The following is a 20,791-nucleotide window of genomic DNA, read 5'->3' as shown; positions in this document are numbered from 1 at the left end:
AACACTGGGAAAGAGGTATAAGTCAGCAGGTAACCAAGCCTGACAAACTGGGACCCACAAAGTAGAAGGAGCGAATTGACTCTCCCAAGTTGTCTTCTGACCTCTACATATGCCCCATCCACATATACAAACAAATAATTGTAATTAAGAAAGACCTTTTTATTCTATTTTTTTTTAATTTTTATTTTTTGAGACAGGGTCTCCCTGTAGCCCCAGCTGTCCTGGAACTCACTATGTAGATCAGACTGGCCTTGAACTCACAGAGATCCCTGCCTCTGCCTCCTTTTTAAAAATAAATGATTGAGCCAGGCGTGATGGCACATGCCTTTAATCCCAGCACTTGGGAGGCAGAGGTAGGTGGATCTTTGTGAGTTCTAGGCCAGCCTGGTCTCCATAGTGAATCCAGGACAGCTGGGGCTACAGGAAGACCCTGTCTCAAAACGACCAAAAAAAAAAAAGCAATGATTGAGCGGGCATGATGGCACACACCTTTAGTCCCAGCACTTGGGAGGCAGAGGCAGGAGGATCTCTGTGAGTTCAAGGCCAGCATGGTCTACATAGTGAATTCCAGGACAGCTGGGGCTACAGGGAGACCCTGTCTCAAAAAGACCAAAAAAAAAAAAAAAAAAGAAGAAGAAATGATACTGAAAGAACTGTAAAGAATAATCATTCTTTTGATCTTTGCTTCAAATCACACATTTAAAAAAAAATATTAAGAGCCACAGGCTGGGTATGGTAGCATGCACCTTTAATTCCAGCACTCAGGAGGCAGAGGTAGGCAGAACACAGAGATGGAGGCCAGCCTAGTCTACATAGCCAGTTCCAGACCAGCTGGGGCTATAGGGAGACCCTGTCTCAAAAACAAAACAAAACAAAACAGAAACTAAGAGCCTATGATATGGCTCAATAAGTAAAGGCACTTGCCACCAAATCTGATGACCTAAATTCAATCTCTGGGACCTACATGGTGGAAGGAGAGAACCAACTCCCACAAGTTGTCCTCTGACCTTCACGTGAATCATGGCATGAGCATGCATGTGTACATACGTGCAAATAAATGTAATTTAAAGAAAAGAAAGTTCAGGAGCTGGAGAGATGACTAGTAATTAGGAGAACTAGTTGTTCACTAGAAGACCCAGGTTTGAATCCCAGTACCCACATAACAACCGTTTGTAACCCCAGTTCCAGGGGATTTGACGCCCTGGTCTGTTCTCCGTGGGCACTGCACAACATGGGTCCACTTACACACATGCAGGCATAACACTCATAACCATAAAATATAAAAATAAGTTAAAAAAAAAAGAAAAGAAAGTTCAAGGGCAGACTTGGTCCATGGTCTGCAGTAAATAAGGAGAGCGTTGGAGAGATGGCTTGGTAGGTGAAATGCCTGCTCGACAAGTGTGAGGACCAGAGTCAGTGTGAATCCCCAGCATTCACATAAATTGGGTGACCATGGTGCTCCACCTATAATCCTTGGGAGGCAGAGATAGGGGATCCCTGGAGCAAGCTGACTAGCTAGACTAGCCAAATTGGCCACTCTGGGTTAAAGTGGGAGACACCTCCTCAATATACAAGGTGGAAAGCCATCAAGGAAGACACTGACAAATCTGCAGCTTCCACACACATTTACAAACATATACACATTCAAAACGAAAAAATTTAAGAGAGTCTGTGACCTCAGGCTAGGCAAAGATTTCTTAAATATAACTCCAAAATCCAAAAGCATTATGCACTTTGAAAAGTGATAAACTGTTCCAAGTGTGGTGGCTCATATCTGCCATTCCATGTGGAGTTCTAGGCCAGACTGGGCTACCAGAGTGAAACTGTCTCAAAAAATACAAAACACACTAGGCATAGTGACACACACCTGTAATCCCAACATTTAGGAGGCAGAGGCAGGCTGATCTCTGTGAGTTCCAGGGCAGCCTGACTTATATAGTAAATTCCAGACCAGTCTCAAAAATCAAACCAAACCAAACTAAACAAAAACAAAAACAAAAACAAAAAAAAAAGGCTGGAGACATAGCTCATTTTGCAGAGTGCTTACCTAGCATGAACAAAGCCAAGTTCAATTCCTAGCACCTCATGTAACTGTGTAAACTAAGTATATGGTTACATACCTGTAGGCCAATACTCTGGAGGTAGAGGCAGGAGAATCGACCAGAAGTTCAAGGTCATCCTTGGCTATGTAGTGAGTTTGAGACCAACCTAGGCTATATATTAAAACCCTGCTTTGAAAAAAAGACTGGACAAAAGACTTAACTATGTACCACAACACTTATTAAACACATGAAAGATGCTCACTATCACCAGTCACCACCAGGGAAATGTAAATCAGAACCATGGTGATGTCCTACTTCACATCAAGTAGGCTGTTAAAACCAGAAAGATGAGCACATACAGACAAGGATGTGAGAAACTGAACCCTCTACACTGCTGGTAGAAACACGAAATTATGTAACAACTTTGGAAAACATTTGGAAATTCCTCAAAAGGTTAAACAGAGATACCATCTGACCCAGTAATTCCACTCTTAAGTATGTAGTTAAGACAAATGAAAATTCATGCTCACAGAAAAAAAAAAATTTAAATGAACATGGGGTTTGGGCTAACTGGGTAGAGTATCTGCCTAGCATGCAAGAAGTTCTGGGTTCAATCTCCAGTACCACATCAAATCAGGTGTGGTGGTACATGCCTATAATCCCAACACTCAAGAGGAAGAGACAGGAGGACCAGGAGTCCATGGACATCCTTAACTATAAAGCTAATTCAGGGCAGCCTGAGTTATACGAAACCTTGCCTCAAAACAAAGAGCCAGCAAGATGGCTCAGTGGGTAAAGGCACTTGTCTCTAAGCCTGATGACCTACATTTAGTCCCGAGAACCAACATGGTAGAAGGAGAGAACTGACTCCCACAAGTTGTCTTCTGACCGCCATACATGCACCATGGCATGCACATGCCCACACATACATACATACATACATACACATATATAAATAAACAAATAAAACAAAATGAACGTGAGTCTTCACAGCAGCATTATTCACACAGACAAGATTGGAAACACTAATAATGTTCAATAACATTTCTGAAAAGAGAAAATGCACCATCACCATGCAACAGAGTATATACATACTACCCATGAATGCCCATGAATGAACCTCAGAAACATTATGCTAGGGGCAGGACTTTCTTTTCCCCCTACAGATAAGAGTTATGCAATTTGGGAGTCTTTTAGATAGACCCATTGAAGGGGTACTCCAATTGCCTCACCCTGTGTCCCTGTTCAGCACGGAAGAAGCGGTCTGCGTCCTGATTCCCTAACCGAAAGTTGGGTAACCTCTTCAGAGAGTAAGAATAGGAGGTAGGTGCCGGGTGTGGTGGCACACACCTTTATTCCCAGCACCACTTGGGGGGCAGAGGCAGGTGGATCTTTGTGAGTTCAAGGCTAGCCTGGTCTACATAGTGAGTTCCAGGACAGCTGGGGCTACAGGGAGACCCTGTCTCAAAAACTTGGCTAGAAGTCAAAATGTCCTTGGGCCTGTTAGCAACATACTCTGTTCCAAAGGCCAAAAATGTCAAAAGTATTTGGGAGCATGTATCTAATCCTTAAAGATTTTAGGGTTACCTCTTCAGAGGAGGGAATGTTAGAGCAGCCAAAAGCCCCATAAAAAATAAAAGAAGAAGAAAGAGTACATGGAAAAAAAAAAAAGAAAGAAACAGAGGATCTTATCAGAAAAGAAGTATTCTCAAGATATGTGAACCAATATTTTAGGACCAACTTCTCTTTTCCAACTGAATCTTTACAGAATTGTAGATAGGACTAGAAGTCCTAGATCTAGCTTGCTATTATCTTTCAGAGTGATTGTATAATGAATACATGTAAATAATTCGGTGTAGAACTTGTTCCATAATATATGTTAAAATATCTGCTTTTACTAAGGAAAAAAAATTCTAAAAAGTCAATGGATGAAGTGGCATGAAACTTTTAAGACAGTACTGATGTTAAATGTACTTGTGAGTGTTCAACTTTTGAATATCTCCACTATAAATAAAGTTTGAGTATGCACCACAAAAAAAAACCCCACTATACTAGGGGCTGAAGTGATGGCTCAGCAGGTAAGACCTCCCACTGCTCTTGCAGAGGACCTGAGCTCAGTTCCTGACAACCCCATTAGGCTGCTCACAACCACCTGCAACTCCAGCTGGAAGGGATCTGACATTCTCTTTTATCTTATATCTCATCCTCTTATATCTGACATCACCTTGATACACATGGCATATCCATACATACACACTAATAAATCTTAGAAAAAGAATAGTCGGGCATGGTGGCACACGCCTTTAATCCCAGCACTTGGGAGGCAGAGGCAGGCAGATCTCTGTGAGTTCAAGGCCAGCCTGGTCTACATAGTGAGTTCCAGGACAGCGGGGGCTATAGGGAGACCCTGTCTCAAAAAGACAAAAAAAAAAAAAAAAAAAAAAAAGAGAGAGAGAGAGAAAGAGAGAGAGAGAGAGAACACCACAACAAAAAAACCATTACACTAAGCACCCAGGTGTGATGGCACATGCCTGAAATCGCAGCATTTAGGATGCTGAGGCAGGAGGATCATGAGTTTGAGTCAGTATGGACTACACAACAAATTCCAAGCCAGCCTGCTGGATAGTATAGCAAGACCCTATCACCCAAAAAAATAATAATAATAAAAAAATAAAAATAAAAACATTATGTTAAGTGAAAGAAGCCAGTCACAGACACAAAGACTCCATGACTGTATGGTTCCATTTATACAAGATGTCCAGAAAAGGCAAATTGCAAAGATATAAAACTGAACATTGATGGGCTGGTGAGACTAACTACAAACAAGCAAAGTAACTTTGGGGAGAAATATCACAGCTGACTGTGGTGATTGTGCAACTCTACTCACTAAAACCTCCATTCACGTTTACAATGGGTCAACTGTACTGTGTATAAATTATACCTCAAAGCTGTTAAAGATAAAATAAGTAAATACAATGAAAGCAAAGCAGGTGTCATTGAATTCAAACTAAGTATTGTTGTGGTGCACGCTGAAAATTCCATAAGGAAGATGGGCCCTCCTATTTAAATGTCTAAAATTTGAGTACCCTTCTCCTTGACATAATTAACAGAAGTGACAGCTATCAGAAAAGACAATCTCATGAAGTTAAATGATCATAGATACACCTACAAGGGACCCCTCCAAATGGTCCCAACATTTCTATAGTTCCAAGGCCCTTTCCACCAGAGTCTAGTCATCCCTAACCTTATAGAATTCTGGGGAGCTTGAAATGTTAAGAACACCAGGCACAGGACTTGGATCCTGAGGCCCCCCACGTTAACTGAAGGACCAGGAGAGATGAACAATGACAGACACAATGTCTATATGGTCACCCAGGATGGTAAGGAACACACTATCATTCCCTACATTTCATCCCCAATACCACACATTTGGAAAAAAAAAAAAAGCCTTTGGACTGGGCAGGCCCAGAATTCTGCAATTTATTGCTGGCAGTCCAGCCAAGCCCATATGGCCAATGGGTTTTACCTGCTGTACCAACACCAACTGATTAGCAACAGCTCACTGGGGTGTTCTGTAATGGATTCTGAGCCATGTCCAGGCTCAGGAGGAGGAGTGTGAGCAATTAGAGCACCTGCTACAGTGGTATCTGAACTAGTGCCTACACATGTCATGTATTGTTTTATCCAATTGCCTAAGTGAAGGGATGTCAAGAATGCTCAGGACCTAGGTGATGCCACACTAAGCTTTCTGACATACCACTACCAACTACAGTTAGAGTCTCGGCCAATCACCCAGTCAGTTCCTTTCAAGCAGTTGGAGTGGCTAACATTTGCAGAGGATTTCTTATGTGCTTGGCATAGTTCTGAGTGTTATTAAGGTAACAGCCCATTTGATAGATGAGAAAACTGAGATACAAGTAAACAACTCAACCAAAGCCACTCAGCAAATGACAGACAGGGACAACTTCAGAGGAGAGGATAAGTACAAATAAGTGCTCATTTAGATCTAGGGGTATCAGTCCTCAGAGTCTGCACTGGAACCTCTGGGGTCTACAGTCCCATCCAGGACGGGCTGCCCTGTCCTGTACCTGAGATACAGGCAGATACTGATGACGAGTGACTCCATCCAGTTCTGACTGCCACTAAACAGTCTGTTTCTTGTTCTGGCATCCTGGTAGCCCCCAGATTCTCATCTTTCAGTTAAGACAAAATACTCTCTCAAACTTGAGTGGACATCAGACATGCCTAGGGAATGGGTTTAAAATACAGGTCCCTAAACCTCAGCAGGCTTTGAAGCAGGACCTGAGATGTTTTACAAGCTGTCCAACAAGTAAGAGCAGGTGCCTCTGGACCACACTCAAAGCAAATTTGGTTGATCTGAAAACACCTGAAGACCAAAAAGCAGATTGGGCACTCATGACAGAATCTAAGGGCCCCATTTGGATGTCCAAAATAGGGAGATTCTCTCTTTCACCATTAAATGACCCCACCAGGAAACAGAAAGTGAAGAACTGGAGCTCAGGACTGAAAACACAACTCAACTGGGAGAGTGCTAGTCAAACATGCACAAGGCCCTGAGTTCAATACCCAGCAAAGCATAAAACTAGGCACAGTGGCACACACCTGTAATCCCAGCAATCCAGAGGCGGAAACAGAAGGATCAGAAGTTCGGTGTCATCCTTTGCTACATAATGAGTTTGAAGTCAGCCTGGACTACATGAAACCCCGCCAGAGACAGAGACAGAGACAGACAGACAGACAGACAGACAGACACACACACACACACACACACACACACACACACACACACACAGACTGAGAGGCTGGCTCCTCTGGGAGCTCACACTTAATGCTGGATTCCACTGTGCCTCCACCCAGCTCCCACAACCTAACAGGGTCGTTCAGACAGGAACCAGAATGGGGAGGGGCCAATAGTCCTCTCCGACAATTCCCAATCCTCCCAGCAGGAGCCCGGTCCCTCCCATCAATCATAATCTCTCTGGGCCAGACACCAGTACCCCCAACCCGCCCACCAGGAGTAAAGTCGGTCCAGATCCAACAGTTATCGCAAACCAGGGCCAGGTTTTCACGCCTCTTTAGTCTGCGATCCCCAGCTTCGTGAAGGCAGTCCTCACATGCATTCGCTAATCACCAGCGATGCCAGGCCCCAGTGCATCCAGAGGCCGTGCAAAGTGACTGGCCCAAGGTCACCAGAGAGGAAGGGGCCACGCAGGGTGCGACTCCGGCCAGTTCAGCCAGGTCCGCTGCCACGCCTCGGGCTCCGCGGTGACCACGGAGGACCCCGGGAGGAGGGCCTGCGGCCCCGCAGGGATCTCTCTCCTCTCCTCGCCGCCCCGCGCCTCGCCATCCGCGCCCCCGCCAGCTCACCGGACTTCGGGGGGTAGCGATAGGCCGAATTGGCCTGGATGTCGATGTCCTCCACGCCCGCTATGCGACGACTCAGGATGGACCCCATGGTGCGCGGCGGCCGGTCTGGCCGGACGACTGGGTGACGACAGCGTCCTCACACTGACATGGCCCTGACCAGGCCGCAGGACGCGCGTCCGCAGGCCCCGCGGCGCCTCCACGAAGCCCCCGCCCCCAGCCGCCCGGCCCACTCGCGGCGCCCCGCCCCGCCCCGCCCCTGCCCCGCGGCTCCCGGGGAAATGGAGTCCGGTCCAGCCAGCACGCCACACCACGGTGCGCCTGCGCACTACACTTCGCAAGATGCCCCTCACGTGAGGCCGCTGCGGGAAGAACCAAGAGGCCCAGGCCGCGGGGGAGGCCGCCCTTAGCTCCTCCGCCCTCCGCCCTGCTGGATGCTGACCCTGGAGTGCCTCAGCGCCTTCATCATCTGACCCTTCTGGAAGCCCTAGGGCCTCGCGTCTGAACCAAATCTAAAACATCTCCCCGAGCAACAGTGGCTTTCCTCACTTCCCAAGGTCCTTCTCCAGCCTTGGCCAGCAGAGGTCACACGTTTTACATGCCACCACCATGGTGACCCCAAGCTCAGAGGAATCCGGTACCTGTTGAGCCTTGGCCCAAACCCAAAACATCACTTTGAACCCCATGACTAGACGTTTACTATGAATGCATAATTTTACAGCCTTGGCAGAAGACAGTAGACTTATCCATATTTTACACATAGGGAAAGGGAGGCACAAAGTAGTAATGTGCTGAAAGCTAGGTTGAAAAAATTAGGGTTGTGATAGCAACATCGAAATTTGCAAGGTATTTTCTGGCTTTTGACTCAGGCACACCTCTGTGAGGTTGCCAAAAGGGATCTGATTTATGCTTTTCAATTGAGCTGAGATTCATTTTTTCTGAGCTGGGTTTCTTATGTTTCCCAAGCCTTCTGTACCAAGACAGCAGCTAGGAAGACCAGGAGCAGGCTAAGGGTGTCTGATGGTAAATTCACCATAGTCCACAATAAAATACCCTACACCTTTCAGTGGTCAGAACCCAGGATCTAACAGCCTTCATTGTCAGGGAATCTTAGAAGGCCAAAATAAGATGACTGAAGTGTGACTATGAAGAGAGTCCAGGTCTCAGTGTAAACTGAGCACATCTTCCTGCCCTCGAAGAGCTACATTTGGTGGACTGGAGAGATGGCTCAATGATTTTACTGCTCTTCCAGAGGAGTCACATGGCAGCTAACACTTGTCCTTAGCTCAGTTTCCATAGGATCCAATGCCCTCTTCTGGCCTCAGCCAGCACCAGGAACACAATTGGGGCACTTACATACATGCAGGCAAAACACTCATACACATAAATTAAAAATAAATGTTTTTTTCTTAATCTGCATTTGTTAAGCACTTTTTTTTTTTAAGGGTTTTTGTTGTTGCTGCTGCTTGAGACAGGGTCTTCCTGTAGCTCCAGTTGGCCAGAAACTCTACATTGACCAAGCTGGCCTGGAGTTCATGATCCTAAGTGTGGAGAGTACAAGTATGCACAACCACACCCAGCTCCTCCCCAAACACTTGGTATGTGCCCGTCATTTTGCCTCAGGAATCTGCACATACTGTCTCACTAGATTCTCTGATGTAAGTTCTATTTTCACCCCCCATTTACAGAAGAGGAAAGTGAGGTTCAGTTAAATAAAGTGCTCCCATTCAAGTTGCTTGGTAGTGGTGGCTAGTGTCAATTGTTAACCTGACAGAAATCTCCAATTAGAATTACCTGAGAGATGTGCTCCTGGGAATAAATGCTTGTGGGGGATTATGGTGGGTTAACTGACCTGGGAAGACTCATCTTAACTATGGGTGGGACCATTCTCTAAGCAGGGGATCCTGGATTGTATAAAATAGAGAAGGCTGGGCCATATCAAGATGGCTCAACAAGGCTGGTCCCAGGGGCACACACCTTTAATCCCAGCACTTGGGAGGCAGAGGCATGTGGATCTCTGTTTTAGGCCAGCCTGGTCTACATAGCCAGTTCCAGGTCAGCCAGGGCTACATACCCTGTCTCAAAAAAAAAAAAAGGCTCAGGAAGTAAATGGCATACACATGCCCACATATACACTCAATAAATAGATGTAAAACAAAACACATTTTAAAAAAGGCAAGGTGAGGCCAGGCGTGGTGACCTTTAATTCCAGCACTTGGGAGGCAGAAGCAGGTGGTCTCATAACACACATATACACATATATCTGTATCAACATTGCATACAACTTACTGCTCTCTCTGATCATGGACAGGGAGTGTCACGGGGGTTCTGTTGTTCCCACTGAAAAATAGCAATAAAAGCGTGTGTTTCCTATGGAGCCTGTACAGAGGCATGTATTTCACCAATTGGATTCTTATTAAACATTATTCTCCAAAGTTTGAACTTGTGGTGCTACAAAGCCCCTCCAGCAATATTTTTTCTGTGCTTATACACACCCAGCTGGAAAATAGGCTCCACTACCAACATCTTGAGATTCATTTTATTCAACAAATATTTATCATGAAGCTACTATGTGCCAGGTGATGAGTCAGGAGTTAGGGATCAAATGACAAAATATGCTAGACATGGGCTAGTGAGGAAACAACACACCCTCTACTGACTGGCCATGGAGGTTGTGACTGGTTCACAACTTCCCTGACCCTCAGGTAAGAGAAGGATGGTATTAGAAATGCCCTCTCTCCTCCTTCACCCACTCTTCTGGCCCTGCTCTCCAGTCTCATTCCAGCCTGCTAAGAAATCCAAAGTTCATGCTCCAGCCAGGCTGATCCTGGCTGAAAACAAGGTAGTTTTTTTTTTTCTTTTTTCCTTCCCTGCCATCTCTGGGAAAAACAAGCTAAGGGAAGGGAGAAGGGTGACCTTCCCCTCCATCAGCTCCATCTGTTTTACCAGTGCCAAGGCACACCCAGGAGGCTCCTTCTGGGCCAGGCAAGCCACAGGGGTGCCTGGATAAGGACAGGGTGTGTGTTTGTGTATAGGCACCACTTCCTGCCTCCCTGAACAAAAAAATCCCTCAAAACAATGTCCAACTTCCTTTGCCAGAGACAGACACTGCTGGGCCACTGGCTGCCTCCTCTTTTCCCCTAGCTTTGACAGTCAGTGTAAAGCTGGAGTCTATCCTCGGCTTCCTTATCTGTAAAATGGGACTGGCACTCCCCAGAGTGGTCTAAGTGGGATGCAAAACGGGTGAGTGCCAAAACTGGAACACCAGCACTAGGCCCTGTGCTAGGCACCTCGCCATCACCCGTCCCACACAATAGAGTAGGAGAGCTCAGAGCTCCATGAGAGGAAACTGACTGAACAGCAGTCAAAAATGCCACCAGGTCTGTCTAGCTACCAACCTGGCCACCTTCCGCTAGGCTTTGTTGCAGCTCCCATGGCAACAATGGTATCAGGAATCATGGTCAGAGCTCTTACTGTGTGACTTCCCTGTGCAAGCGCTTTGCCCACAATAATGCATGCGCATGATGCTTCCTAGAGATAAAGGCCTGTTCTCAGCAAGAGCAAAAATATTTTGTACTATCAGTTTGCAAAAAACTGTACTGTGAGTGATCCTCGCAAAGCAGGAAAGAGGCTGAAACTCTATTTCCTGTGGACAGATGGCAAGGGGAACACTCACTGTCCAGCTCCTGCCCTAGCCCTCAGAGTTCTCCCAGACTTCCTTTCTTCCCTACCTTCCTTTCAGTCTCTGCCACCAGCCACCAAATCCAAGAGCCCCTTATAGGCGCGAGGAGCCAGTAAGTTCCCCCATTTCCTAAAAATTGCTTAATTAGAAATTAAATTCTCAGCCATCATCTGGTCCCCACACCTCTACACAACAGTGGTCCTGGTGCATAACAAAGGATCAGATAGAGTAAAACGCTTCTGCATCCCCTTAATGCTCCTTTCTTGGAGCACTGTCCATGTTACTTATGCTGCCTTTGTCTATGAGATTTCTGATCTGACGCACAAGCCCCTGGTTTGGCTCTCCTGTAGCCATGTCAGAGGCGCGCACAAAAAGCCCAAAAAGGGAAACTGAGACCAAGGAGAGCGAAGTACTAGGCCAAGGTCACTCAGCGGCTGAAACAACGCGAGCCTGACCCGTCTTTCCTCGCCGGGTACCCCACCATTCTCCCAACTGCGACGTCAACCGGAAGCTGCATGTGCGGAGCTGTAAACACCACCCGCAACGCCCCACCCCCGCTCCCGGTCCCGCCCCCACACCACGTGATGGTACCCCGCCCGCCCCCGCCGCCACCTCATTGGGCGGCCAGCTTTGTTTACCTTATATGGCCAGGTCCTAACACCCCACGGCGGCCAATTGGTCGAGTCGCGGCCTCACTCAGCTGACATCACCCGGGACATGAAGATGCAAATAAACCGGGGCATTCTGGGACTGGGAGTCCGGGGCTGCTCCAGAAAGTGTTCCGCCCGGTCCTGGTGCCCACACGTTGCACTAGATTTATTTTTGCATGGCAAAGTGGCACCGAAGGGAAGGGGACTCCAAGGCTCTATAGACCACTGGCCTGGCCAGCCTATCCTAGGGACTGCCTTCTTTCTAGACGCTCCTCCAGTGTAGCAGGCTGAGAGCCAGGCTGAGGAGGGAGATACAAGGATGCGCTGCGAACACCGGAAGGCTTCCTGGAGGTGGTGACGTCGAGCAGCGCCTACAACGGCAGATGTTCGGGTTCACTGTCCGTCCTCTGTGTGTCAGGACTTCGGGGCCTCGTAGAGTAGTGCAGTGAGTTGGCACAAAGCTTTTGTGGAGCCCCTTCCCTAAGAGTGTTCCCACTAAGCACAGTGGGCCCAAGGACCTTCGGGCCTCTGTGAAGCGGCAGGTTGGCTGCTGCGTTCCTGAGTCCAAGACTCCCCATCTCTGCCCCGGACAAGGGCTGCGAGAGCCACCGAGATCCCCGAGGGAGAGGGCGTACAGTGGGCTCCTCCCCATTCTGCTCGGCGGGGGCGTTGCGGACTACACATCCCAGCATGCCCCGCCGGCCGCCGGGCAGCGAGGCGCGGTGAGTCAGAGCCCACAGTAAATATTTGTATTAGCCGGGGCCGGCTCGCTAATGGTGGACGCGTGAGGCGGAGGCGCGAGCGCGCAGGGAGGCCGGAGCGGGCAGCGCGGCGGCGCCATGTCCGTGAACATGGACGAGCTCAAACACCAGGTCATGATCAACCAGTTCGTGCTCACGGCGGGCTGCGCGGCTGATCAGGCGAAGCAGCTGCTGCAGGCGGCCCACTGGCAGTTCGAGGTGCGCGGGGGGACCCGGGGCGGACGCGGGTGGCGGGGACACGTGCCGGGATGCGGGCCGTGGACACCACCCGACCGCCAGGCCCCGGCTCCGGAAACGCGGCTGCCCCGGGCACCCCACGATCAGGACGTGGGCCCTCCCCCCTCCCCTCCCCCCTTTGTCCTGGTAACGGCCGAGGACGTAACCGACTGCCGCCAGGAGGACGCCCAGGGCCTGGTTGCTCCCAGCCGGAGGGCGGAGTCGCCCAGAGCGAGCGGTCCCCCGGTCCGTGTGCCTGGTGGGCGGCCGGCGGCGTTTGCGCACAGGTACATGTGCATTTGTATTTACGCACGCCCCGCGCTTGGGTGTCAGCGGGGCACAGCCAAGGTTTCGGGCATGTGGGCGCCTGTGCGGACGGGCAACCGGCCTGGGTGCGTGTCTGATGTAGAGATGTCATGTTGAATGTCTGTTCAGCATGTACGCATGTGGCAATTTGCGGATGGTGGTTATGCCAGGTTTCGTGCGATGTGTACACACACGATACGCGCGCGGCGTGCGCATGGAATAGGCGTTGTGCAGGACCCTCGCGCTAAATCGTGAGGATTGTGCATTTATGTGCCCGGGAGGAACCCTATGCTGACCCTGGTGCCCTCCGGCCTGGTCCCTGATGTGGTGCTCTAGGGATGGTGGACTTTTACACGGTTCACTAGCTTTAGGGCCATCAGGGCAGGAGTTGGGGCTACCAGTCTGGCTCCCACCTTCTTTCAGGCTCCTCTTGAGATAAACAGTGGTAGTGTCCCCAGGTGTTTGTGCTCCTGAGATGTCACTTGTCCTCTCAGACCTCCAACTTCACCCCATGGTAGCATCTAGAGATGAAGCCAGAGGGTTTGGAGCTGTGTCCCTCTCAGGTGTATGGTCACAGCCGGAGGAGACATTCTGGTAGTCTGTACCCAACCTGAACCTAAGAACCTGGTTTCTTAGTGGGAGCTATCCCAGAGAAATCTCTGGGAAGAACCAGGATAACTTCCTGGATGTGGGATAGAATCAGAATCTGCCCAGGCTGGAAAGACAGTGGCCCTTCTACTCTGAGCCAAGTCTTTGCTCTGCTCATCTTCCTACCAGACTTTGAGGCCACTGACTCTATACTGTCTTCAACTTGGAGAGAGGAGGCTTCATTTCCCTACCAGCCTCAGTTTCCACACCTCTGGGGGGGGAGATGAATGAGTCAGCCTCTAAGGCCATTCAGGGCCTGCCCTCTACCCCCTCCCCCACTACAGCCCCACCCCAGGGAAGTGCCCTGCTCCCCACCTCTCCAACAGCCCTAATCAGCCTTGTCTCTGGGGCTGGATGTGGCAAAACTTGCAAAACCACATTCATGGCAGTTTGCTGGAGCCCTGTGGCTGCATGCAGAGCTCCCTCCTTGCTTGGGGCTGGGCAGGCAGGTGTCCCGTGGGAAGTGGGCACTGTATGGAGGACTCAGTCCATCTATCACTGTGGGGTAGTGTCCTTGAGGAACAGGGTTTTCTGCAGCCTGAAGGGCTCTGACACACAGAGACCCAGGATAGATCTGTGTGCTCTTGGCTCTCAAGAGTTTCGGTTTCATCATATGTAAAATGAGGGACACTGAGCAAGGGTAGGCTGTGAACTGTCATACATCAGGCAGCTGCCTAGGAGTGAGGGGTTCTGCATAGTTAGCCCATCCCCCTCCATACCTGCCTCCCTATAGGCTGGTAGCATACTCTAGATAGTGTTTCTGGGTCACATTCTCAGATTCAGGTGCTAATGGGGGCAGAGGCTGCAGGGGGAAGGGACTTCTGTGTAGCCGGGCAGATGTTTCTCGATGGAGAACTTACAGCAGCCTTTGGAGGACAGTGTAAGGTGTGTTACCTGGGGTCCTGGGTTGGGGATTGCAAACAGAGTGTAGTTGGGGGAACAAATGTCCCTGCCAGAGGTTCTTGGACATCACCAAGCTCATGTCTGAACTACCACTCCACTATTTGGGGACACAGGGATAGGGCATCTCCAGCAGGAAATTCCCAGAATAATTCATTTGAATATACTTAAAAAAAAAAAAATGAAAGTAAGCCCTGGGAGTCAGACTAGGTTTCTGGGTGTGTTGGGTAGGGGAGGGGCCTGGAGTACAGCTGAGTTTGGACAACAGAGGCTGGCAGTAAGTCTGCAGAGTGGCCATAGCTTCAGAGCCTTGGACTTGGCCAGGGCCCTGAGGACCCCCTCACCCACTTGACAGCCTCTCTCAACTAGTAGTTTCACAAGAGCAATCAGTTCCCTTTTTTCTGCAGGGGGCCCAAGGCATGACACAGTCAATACAAACACAATCCTTGGGGTTCCTTGAGGCCACCTTGGAGCCCCCTCCCCTTGTGACTCAGGACTCACCCTGGTTCCCTTTTCACCATCCTCTGTGGCCAGTTCAGAAGAGTCTCAGTCCAGGGTCTAATCCCATCTCCACCTGATTCTAGCCAAGGGACCCTACGAAATTCACTTCATCCTCAGTTTCCCTGTCTGTAAAATGAGTCATACCAGTTCTAGCTTCTGGGGTAGTTGATGAGAAGTGCCCGTTATGATAAAGTCCTGCTTGGAGAGGCGGCAGCTTAGTACCAGCCACTAAGAGGTGGCCAGAGAGCTGTCTTCAGTGTCATGGTGGGTTCAGTGGTAGGGATCACATTCTTTCTTACCACCTTGTGGACATTCCTCTAGAGGGGGAGCTGGGCTGAGAAGTAGGTCTCCACCCTCCCAGCTGAGACTCATTCTTCAAGAGTCCCCAGTTTGCACATGGGGAAACAGGTTCAGAGAAGAGTGGAGATTTGGCACCCATCAAGGTAGAAAAAGCCAGGAATGGAGACAGGGAAAGCCACAGTGACAAGCCAGGAGCACCTGGTCAGTGACAAGCAGTACAGGTCTTCTCTACCCAGCCCACTTGCCTTGAGTTCCATGACACCTCCTCAAGTGGTGGTGACAGGCAAACTGCTGGACCTCAGCTCACCCTGTCCCACTGGAATGACTGGACAGGGTCTTGGAGGGTAAGTGGAGCCTTTCTCCCTGCAGACAGCCCTCAGCGCCTTTTTCCAGGAGACCAACATCCCCTACAGCCACCACCACCACCAGATGGTAAGTGTTCCCTGGAGGCCTGAAACTGGCTCCTCAGTCTGGGCGGGGAGGAGACTGAGCATATTGGTTGCCCCCAGGGAAACCTCAGATGGAGGAGGGCAGTACCATCATGGAACTCCTCCTTGAGTGAGGTAGTTCTGTAGGAGTGTGAGCTCAGTGGGCAGCCTGGACTCTGTAAAACCTGGAGAGCACTGACCCTTGGAGCTCCAGCTCCCACCAGGCAGCCAGCCCAGGGATGCTGTGCAGACCATGGGGGCTGTGAAAACTTATGGTCCCTGAGCCAGCAGGTATTGTGCCAAATGGTGTGGCCTCAATGAAGCCCACCAAACCCATCTTCATGCCCTTTCCTGTGAGCTGTTCCCTGGGTGGTGGGCCAGCTAGAGCCAGATGTAGCCCAGGTGACTCCCTAAGACATCTGGGCGCATGTCTCCTTTTAAAGGCAAGCAAGGGTCCAGAGGCCCTCCCAGAAAAGGGTGCTCAGTCTTCCCTTTCTCCTTTCTTACCCACAGATGTGCACTCCTGCCAATACCCCTGCCACGCCCCCCAACTTCCCTGATGCCCTCACCATGTTCTCACGTCTCAAGGCCTCTGAAAGCTTCCACGGTGGCGGCAGCGGCAGTCCGATGGCCACGACAGCCACATCACCCCCACCGCACTTCCCCCATGCCGCCACTGGCAGCTTCGCAACACCCAGCTGGCCAACTACAGCCTCACCCCCAGGAGGCCCACAGCACTACCAGCCGCAGCCGCCCCTGTGGACTCCGGCACCCCCTTCCCCAGCTTCAGACTGGCCTCCCCTGGCTCCCCAACAGGCCGCCTCAGAACCGAGGGCCCACCCTGCCATGGAGGCAGAGAGATAGGGGAGGCCCCTCCCCCCTCCCTGAGGCCAGGACCCTGTGGGGTGGGGGAGAGGATTTCTCTATGGGCCCCTTCACCCCTTCTCTCTCTGCACCCCTGTGCCCTGGAGCCTTGGAGGGGAGAGACTGGACTCTAGCCAGGCAGGGATACGTCTTGTGCCAGCATGCACAGCTGCACGCACGCAAGTTCACAGCACAGGCACTTGGCTCCCAGCTCGCATGGATTTGGCTCAAAGTGGCTTTGGGTGTCCAGTGGGCAGTACCTTGGAGACCAAACAGTCACCCCATGAAGACTCACCTGCCTGGCCCTCCCACCCAGGGAAAATCAATTGGTGGTGGAGACTCAGCTGGCTTCTGTCTTGGAGCTCCCTGGGGCCAGTAGGCCTAAATCCCCACCCTTGGGAATGCAGAGCCTTCTCTGCATGTGTGCGTGTAGCTGTGTCTATGTATTTATATGTATGTCGCTCTTCTAAAAGCAACTTAGTTTATGGGGCAGCTGGACTTTGCATGTTAGAGTGAGCCCCAAACTCCTTGCCCACCACCCAGTCTTACCCAGGGCCCTGCTTCACCCCACCCCCTTGTCTGCCAGCATTGCTTTTCCCTGAAAAGGATTATAGGAAACTCCAGGACTCTTCTACTCATCCCCCAGCGCCTGCCTGCTGGGGCTGCCTGCATGCCTCTCTCCCCCAGAGCCCAGGGGTACCTAATCCCCATTTCCTATCGCCCTTTTAACAACAGAGAAGAAAGAATTCCAAACCACCACCAGGCTCTGTGGTCTTGCCTCATATCCTAGGCTTTGCTGGCTGGCTCTGTGGAAGGGGGTGCTGAGCTGAGCACAAGCCATCCCAGTTTCGCCCAGCAGAACACTGCTCCTGCCTCTTGCCACATGCACTGGAATCTGCCTACCAGAGGCTTGTCCTATGAAGTTTGTTTTCTAGCCTTTGTTCCCAGAATCCCACCTACTGTTTACCTGCTCCTTTTCCTGATGAAATGGACGAATCTCAACTTTACTTTGGGTGAGCAGGGCTAATGAATGCCTGGGTTTCACATGGTCCTTTCTTCTTGGACTCATAGCCTTGCCATTAGCGACATGGTTGGGCAGGACTCCTGCACCAACCTGGTATGCCTATTTCTGGAAAAAGAGTAAGGCGGGAGGGCAAGCCATGTCCAGCCCTTGAGTCTTCAGTCTGCAGCATCTCCACTCAGGGATGGAAGGAAATTGCTATAACCCCATCTCCACATGTGGTAGGAAAAGGCTTTGGAGAGAGATGTGTTTTGGGGTCACCTGCCATGCAGGGTGAGTCCTGGGCTTCTCTGTGGACAGATGTTGAGGTGACTGCTATGCAGGAGGTGACACACATAGTCTAGCATCAGCTTATAAATGCCCAGCAGACCCCTGGATGGCCTGTGATGGACCATACCCTCCCTACTTTAAGTAGTGTCTCTTATGGAAAAATAGGCAACAGCATTACCCAAGAACTTGTTGGACATGCAGGACCTAAGTCCCTAGCCCATACCCCAAGTCAAAATCTTAACAGGAGCACTTGATAAAAATAGACACTGGAGTTTAAGAAGCTCCCCAGAAGGACATCTACCAAATTCTGGAGCTGAACCCAGCTATTTGAGGAGGCTGCTGAGCATTTGGCCTTGAAATCTCAAGTGGTCACATTGAGGCATAAGGGACTTTCTAGCCTCAGCACTGTTAACTAACGTCTGAGTCAGATAGTGTCCCTTCAGTAGGGGCTGACATATACACTGTGTTCTGGAAGCCTACCCACTACATCAAGTAGCAAAGACCCCCTTTCCCCCTTGTGTATCAAAATGGTCTGCACATACTGCCAACATCCTCTTCTCTGGGAATGGCTGCTGCTGGTCCTGGGGTTTACATGCGCAGCCACCCAGCCTAAACAGCCTCCCCCCTCCCCCCGCATCAGTGCTGGGCAAGAGCTGCAGGTAGATAATAGTGATCCATCTGCCTTCAGTAAAAGCCACTCAGTTTACAGCTTTCTGGTTGTACCAATTATACTTAAAAGCTGTTACTAAAAATAATACAGCTCCTACCAGGTGGTTCTGATACAGCCACTGAGCACACAACCACCAGACTCCTGATCTACAAGCTTGCAGAAGGATGAGGGTACCTCAAAGTACTCAGCTTTGTTTTTGAGGCAGGGTCTCATTTGGTCCAGGCTACTCTTGAACTCATGGTAATCCTGCCTTAACTAAGTGCTGGGGTTTAAAGGTGAGCCACTACAGCCAGCTCTGAGTACTTGTTAGACACACTGGTTCCCAGCCTGTCTTGAAGAGCTGCCCTGGAGGAGAGTCCTAGACTGATTTTTCAGTTTGTCTAATGCTAGAGCTCTCCTGCAGTTGGGTTTTCTGGGCAGCACAGGCTGGAGCTAGGGCCTAGAAACTCTTATTTCCTAGCAGATGCAGAGGCCCTGCCAGATATGCTTCATGTTCTTGTCTGAGTATCTGGAAATGGTGAGGACTATCTTTGGGGGTGGTAGCCAGATGTGACCCATGATACCTTGTAGCTTGCACACACACAAAACCAAACTCTGGAACATCCTATAGCTTAACCCAAGCCTGGGCACTGAGAAAATAAAATGATTCATGTGTTCAAGAGGAGCAAAGGGCTGAAGTTCTAGAGCAAACTTGGTTGTAGGCCATCCTTACTGCCTCATATCAAGCACTTCCTGGGAGCAGCCTGAGCAACAAAGGAAAACCAGCTCATCATGGGTTTAGGATGCGACTTAGTTGGTAGAGTACTTGCCCACTATGCATGATACCCAGGGTTTGATCCCCAGAACCAAATAAACTTGATCAGTCTTGGTAGCACACACCTGCAATCCCCGCACCAGAAAGGGGAAGGAGAATCAGAAGTATGAGGTCATCCTCAGCTACATACCAAGTTGAAAGCCAGTATGGGATATGGGAGACCCTATCTCAAAATCACAAAAACAGGACTGGAGTTCTAAATGACTTGTACAATTCCATTCTTGTTTGAGACAAAGTCTCACTCTGTAGCCCTAGCTGGCTTGGAACTCACTAAGTAGGATCAGGTTGGCCTCAAATCCAGAGTTCTACCTGCTCCTGCCTCCTGAGTGCTGGGATCAAAGGTGTGAACCATGCCCAGTCCACAGTTGCACTTTAAAAATCCATTTGCATCTGTGAAGTTGCTCTAAAGAGGGTCTTTCAAGCTGTGTCTGAGTCCCTGAGGACAAGGCAATATGTAGGAACTTGGCCTTGTCAGGTGACAGTTAGTGGCTATACCCTTATCTCAGCTCTGAAGGAGGACAGATTGGGCTTATAAACTTGTGTGGCCAGCACACAGTGTTGCCTGTTTTGTTAACTGATTTTAATGTCAAGAGGGTTTAGTTTATATGAAAAGCCTCACTTTTGTCTTGGAAAACTGGACTATGTGACCCAAATTACCTTAAGACCACAAGTGGCTGGAGCTGGCCATCACACTGAGGATACAGCCTGGCCCACTACTGCTGGGTTGGCCTCTGCAGTCCACTGGTTACCCAGACAGCCATTTGTAGCTGCTGTCTTGAATCTTGCTTTTTACTCAGCAATTGTAGAAGAAAATTATGCCTGCACAGAGGGGTGGAGGACACCCAGCAGTGAACACAACCCTAAGCTGCTTTTTGTGGCTGGTAGGCCTCCTTTGGACAGCCTTAAAGAGAGGATGTGTTCTCCTTTGAGTCTTGGATATGGGGCCACATTCAGCACTGCTGAGTGTCCCCAGGGTCTGTCCATAGCCCAGCCAGGGTTCTCTGAGCACACACTTTGGCCAACCTAGAGAACCACACTGTCCCCATGGCTGGCTACGTTCCTAGATGTCTTTTCACAGCAAGGGACAGATGAATCCTTTGAGGTCTGGTGAGGGGAGGCCTTCTGAGTTGACAAGATGGTCTTTTGATGGAATGCTATTTCTCCTGCATTTGCAGTCTCTGGGTTTGTAACCACCGTGTGTGTTTGGGTACAATGTCTATCTCAAATGAGCCTAAAGAATACAGCTTTTTTTCAGAGGGGACGGTGTTGAGACATCTTGAGATAAGGAGAATGGCAAAGCTTTGTCTGTGGCACAGTGCAAAATGCTGGGGGA

At 49.8% G+C, this 20,791-nt stretch overlaps 2 protein-coding genes across 11 annotated transcripts in view; one reads left to right on the top strand and one right to left on the bottom strand.

The window, feature by feature from the left end:
• The window catches only part of Mgrn1 (mahogunin ring finger 1), a 60,089-nt gene extending 52,441 nt beyond the window's left edge, over positions 1–7,648 (bottom strand). For all 9 annotated transcript variants that reach the window (XM_008846488.3, XM_029570309.1, XM_008846473.2 and 6 more), the window contains exon 1: positions 7,431–7,648. In XM_008846488.3, coding sequence (XP_008844710.1) covers positions 7,431–7,518 — 88 coding nt within the window. In that variant the 5' untranslated portion in view covers positions 7,519–7,648. The remainder of the gene's footprint in view (positions 1–7,430) is intronic.
• Positions 7,649–11,890: 4,242 nt separating this feature from the next.
• Ubald1 (UBA like domain containing 1) lies at positions 11,891–19,303 on the top strand. Of its 2 annotated transcripts, none has more exons than XM_008846412.3 (3): positions 11,891–12,718; positions 15,761–15,823; positions 16,333–17,731. In XM_008846412.3, the coding sequence occupies exons 1-3, from the start codon at positions 12,599–12,601 to the stop codon at positions 16,681–16,683; spliced, it is 534 nt and encodes a 177-aa protein (XP_008844634.1). In that variant the 5' UTR covers positions 11,891–12,598; the 3' UTR covers positions 16,684–17,731. The 2 variants fall into 2 exon arrangements, with proteins under 2 accessions (XP_008844634.1, XP_029426127.1); XM_029570267.1 differs by lacking the exon at positions 11,891–12,718 and adding an exon at positions 12,754–13,023 and having other exon boundaries at positions 16,333–19,303.
• Positions 19,304–20,791: the final 1,488 nt, after the last annotated feature.

The sequence above is a fragment of the Nannospalax galili genome, unplaced genomic scaffold, assembly GCF_000622305.1.
Source record: "Nannospalax galili isolate Female #2095 unplaced genomic scaffold, S.galili_v1.0 scaffold471, whole genome shotgun sequence".
NCBI classification, from domain to species: domain Eukaryota; kingdom Metazoa; phylum Chordata; class Mammalia; order Rodentia; family Spalacidae; genus Nannospalax; species Nannospalax galili.
This window is presented reverse-complemented; position numbering and strand designations above follow the sequence as displayed.

Bases quoted from the DNA above. Each gene is read 5' to 3' on its own strand.
- Ubald1 (XM_029570267.1), top strand. From the start codon at position 12,769: ATGCGGGCCGTGGACACCACCCGACCGCCAGGCCCCGGCTCCGGAAAC. The intron at 13,024-15,760 runs GTACATGTGCAT...TTCTCCCTGCAG, and splicing joins CCGGCGGCGTTTGCGCACAG to ACAGCCCTCAGCGCCTTTTT. The intron at 15,824-16,332 runs GTAAGTGTTCCC...TCTTACCCACAG, and splicing joins GCCACCACCACCACCAGATG to ATGTGCACTCCTGCCAATAC.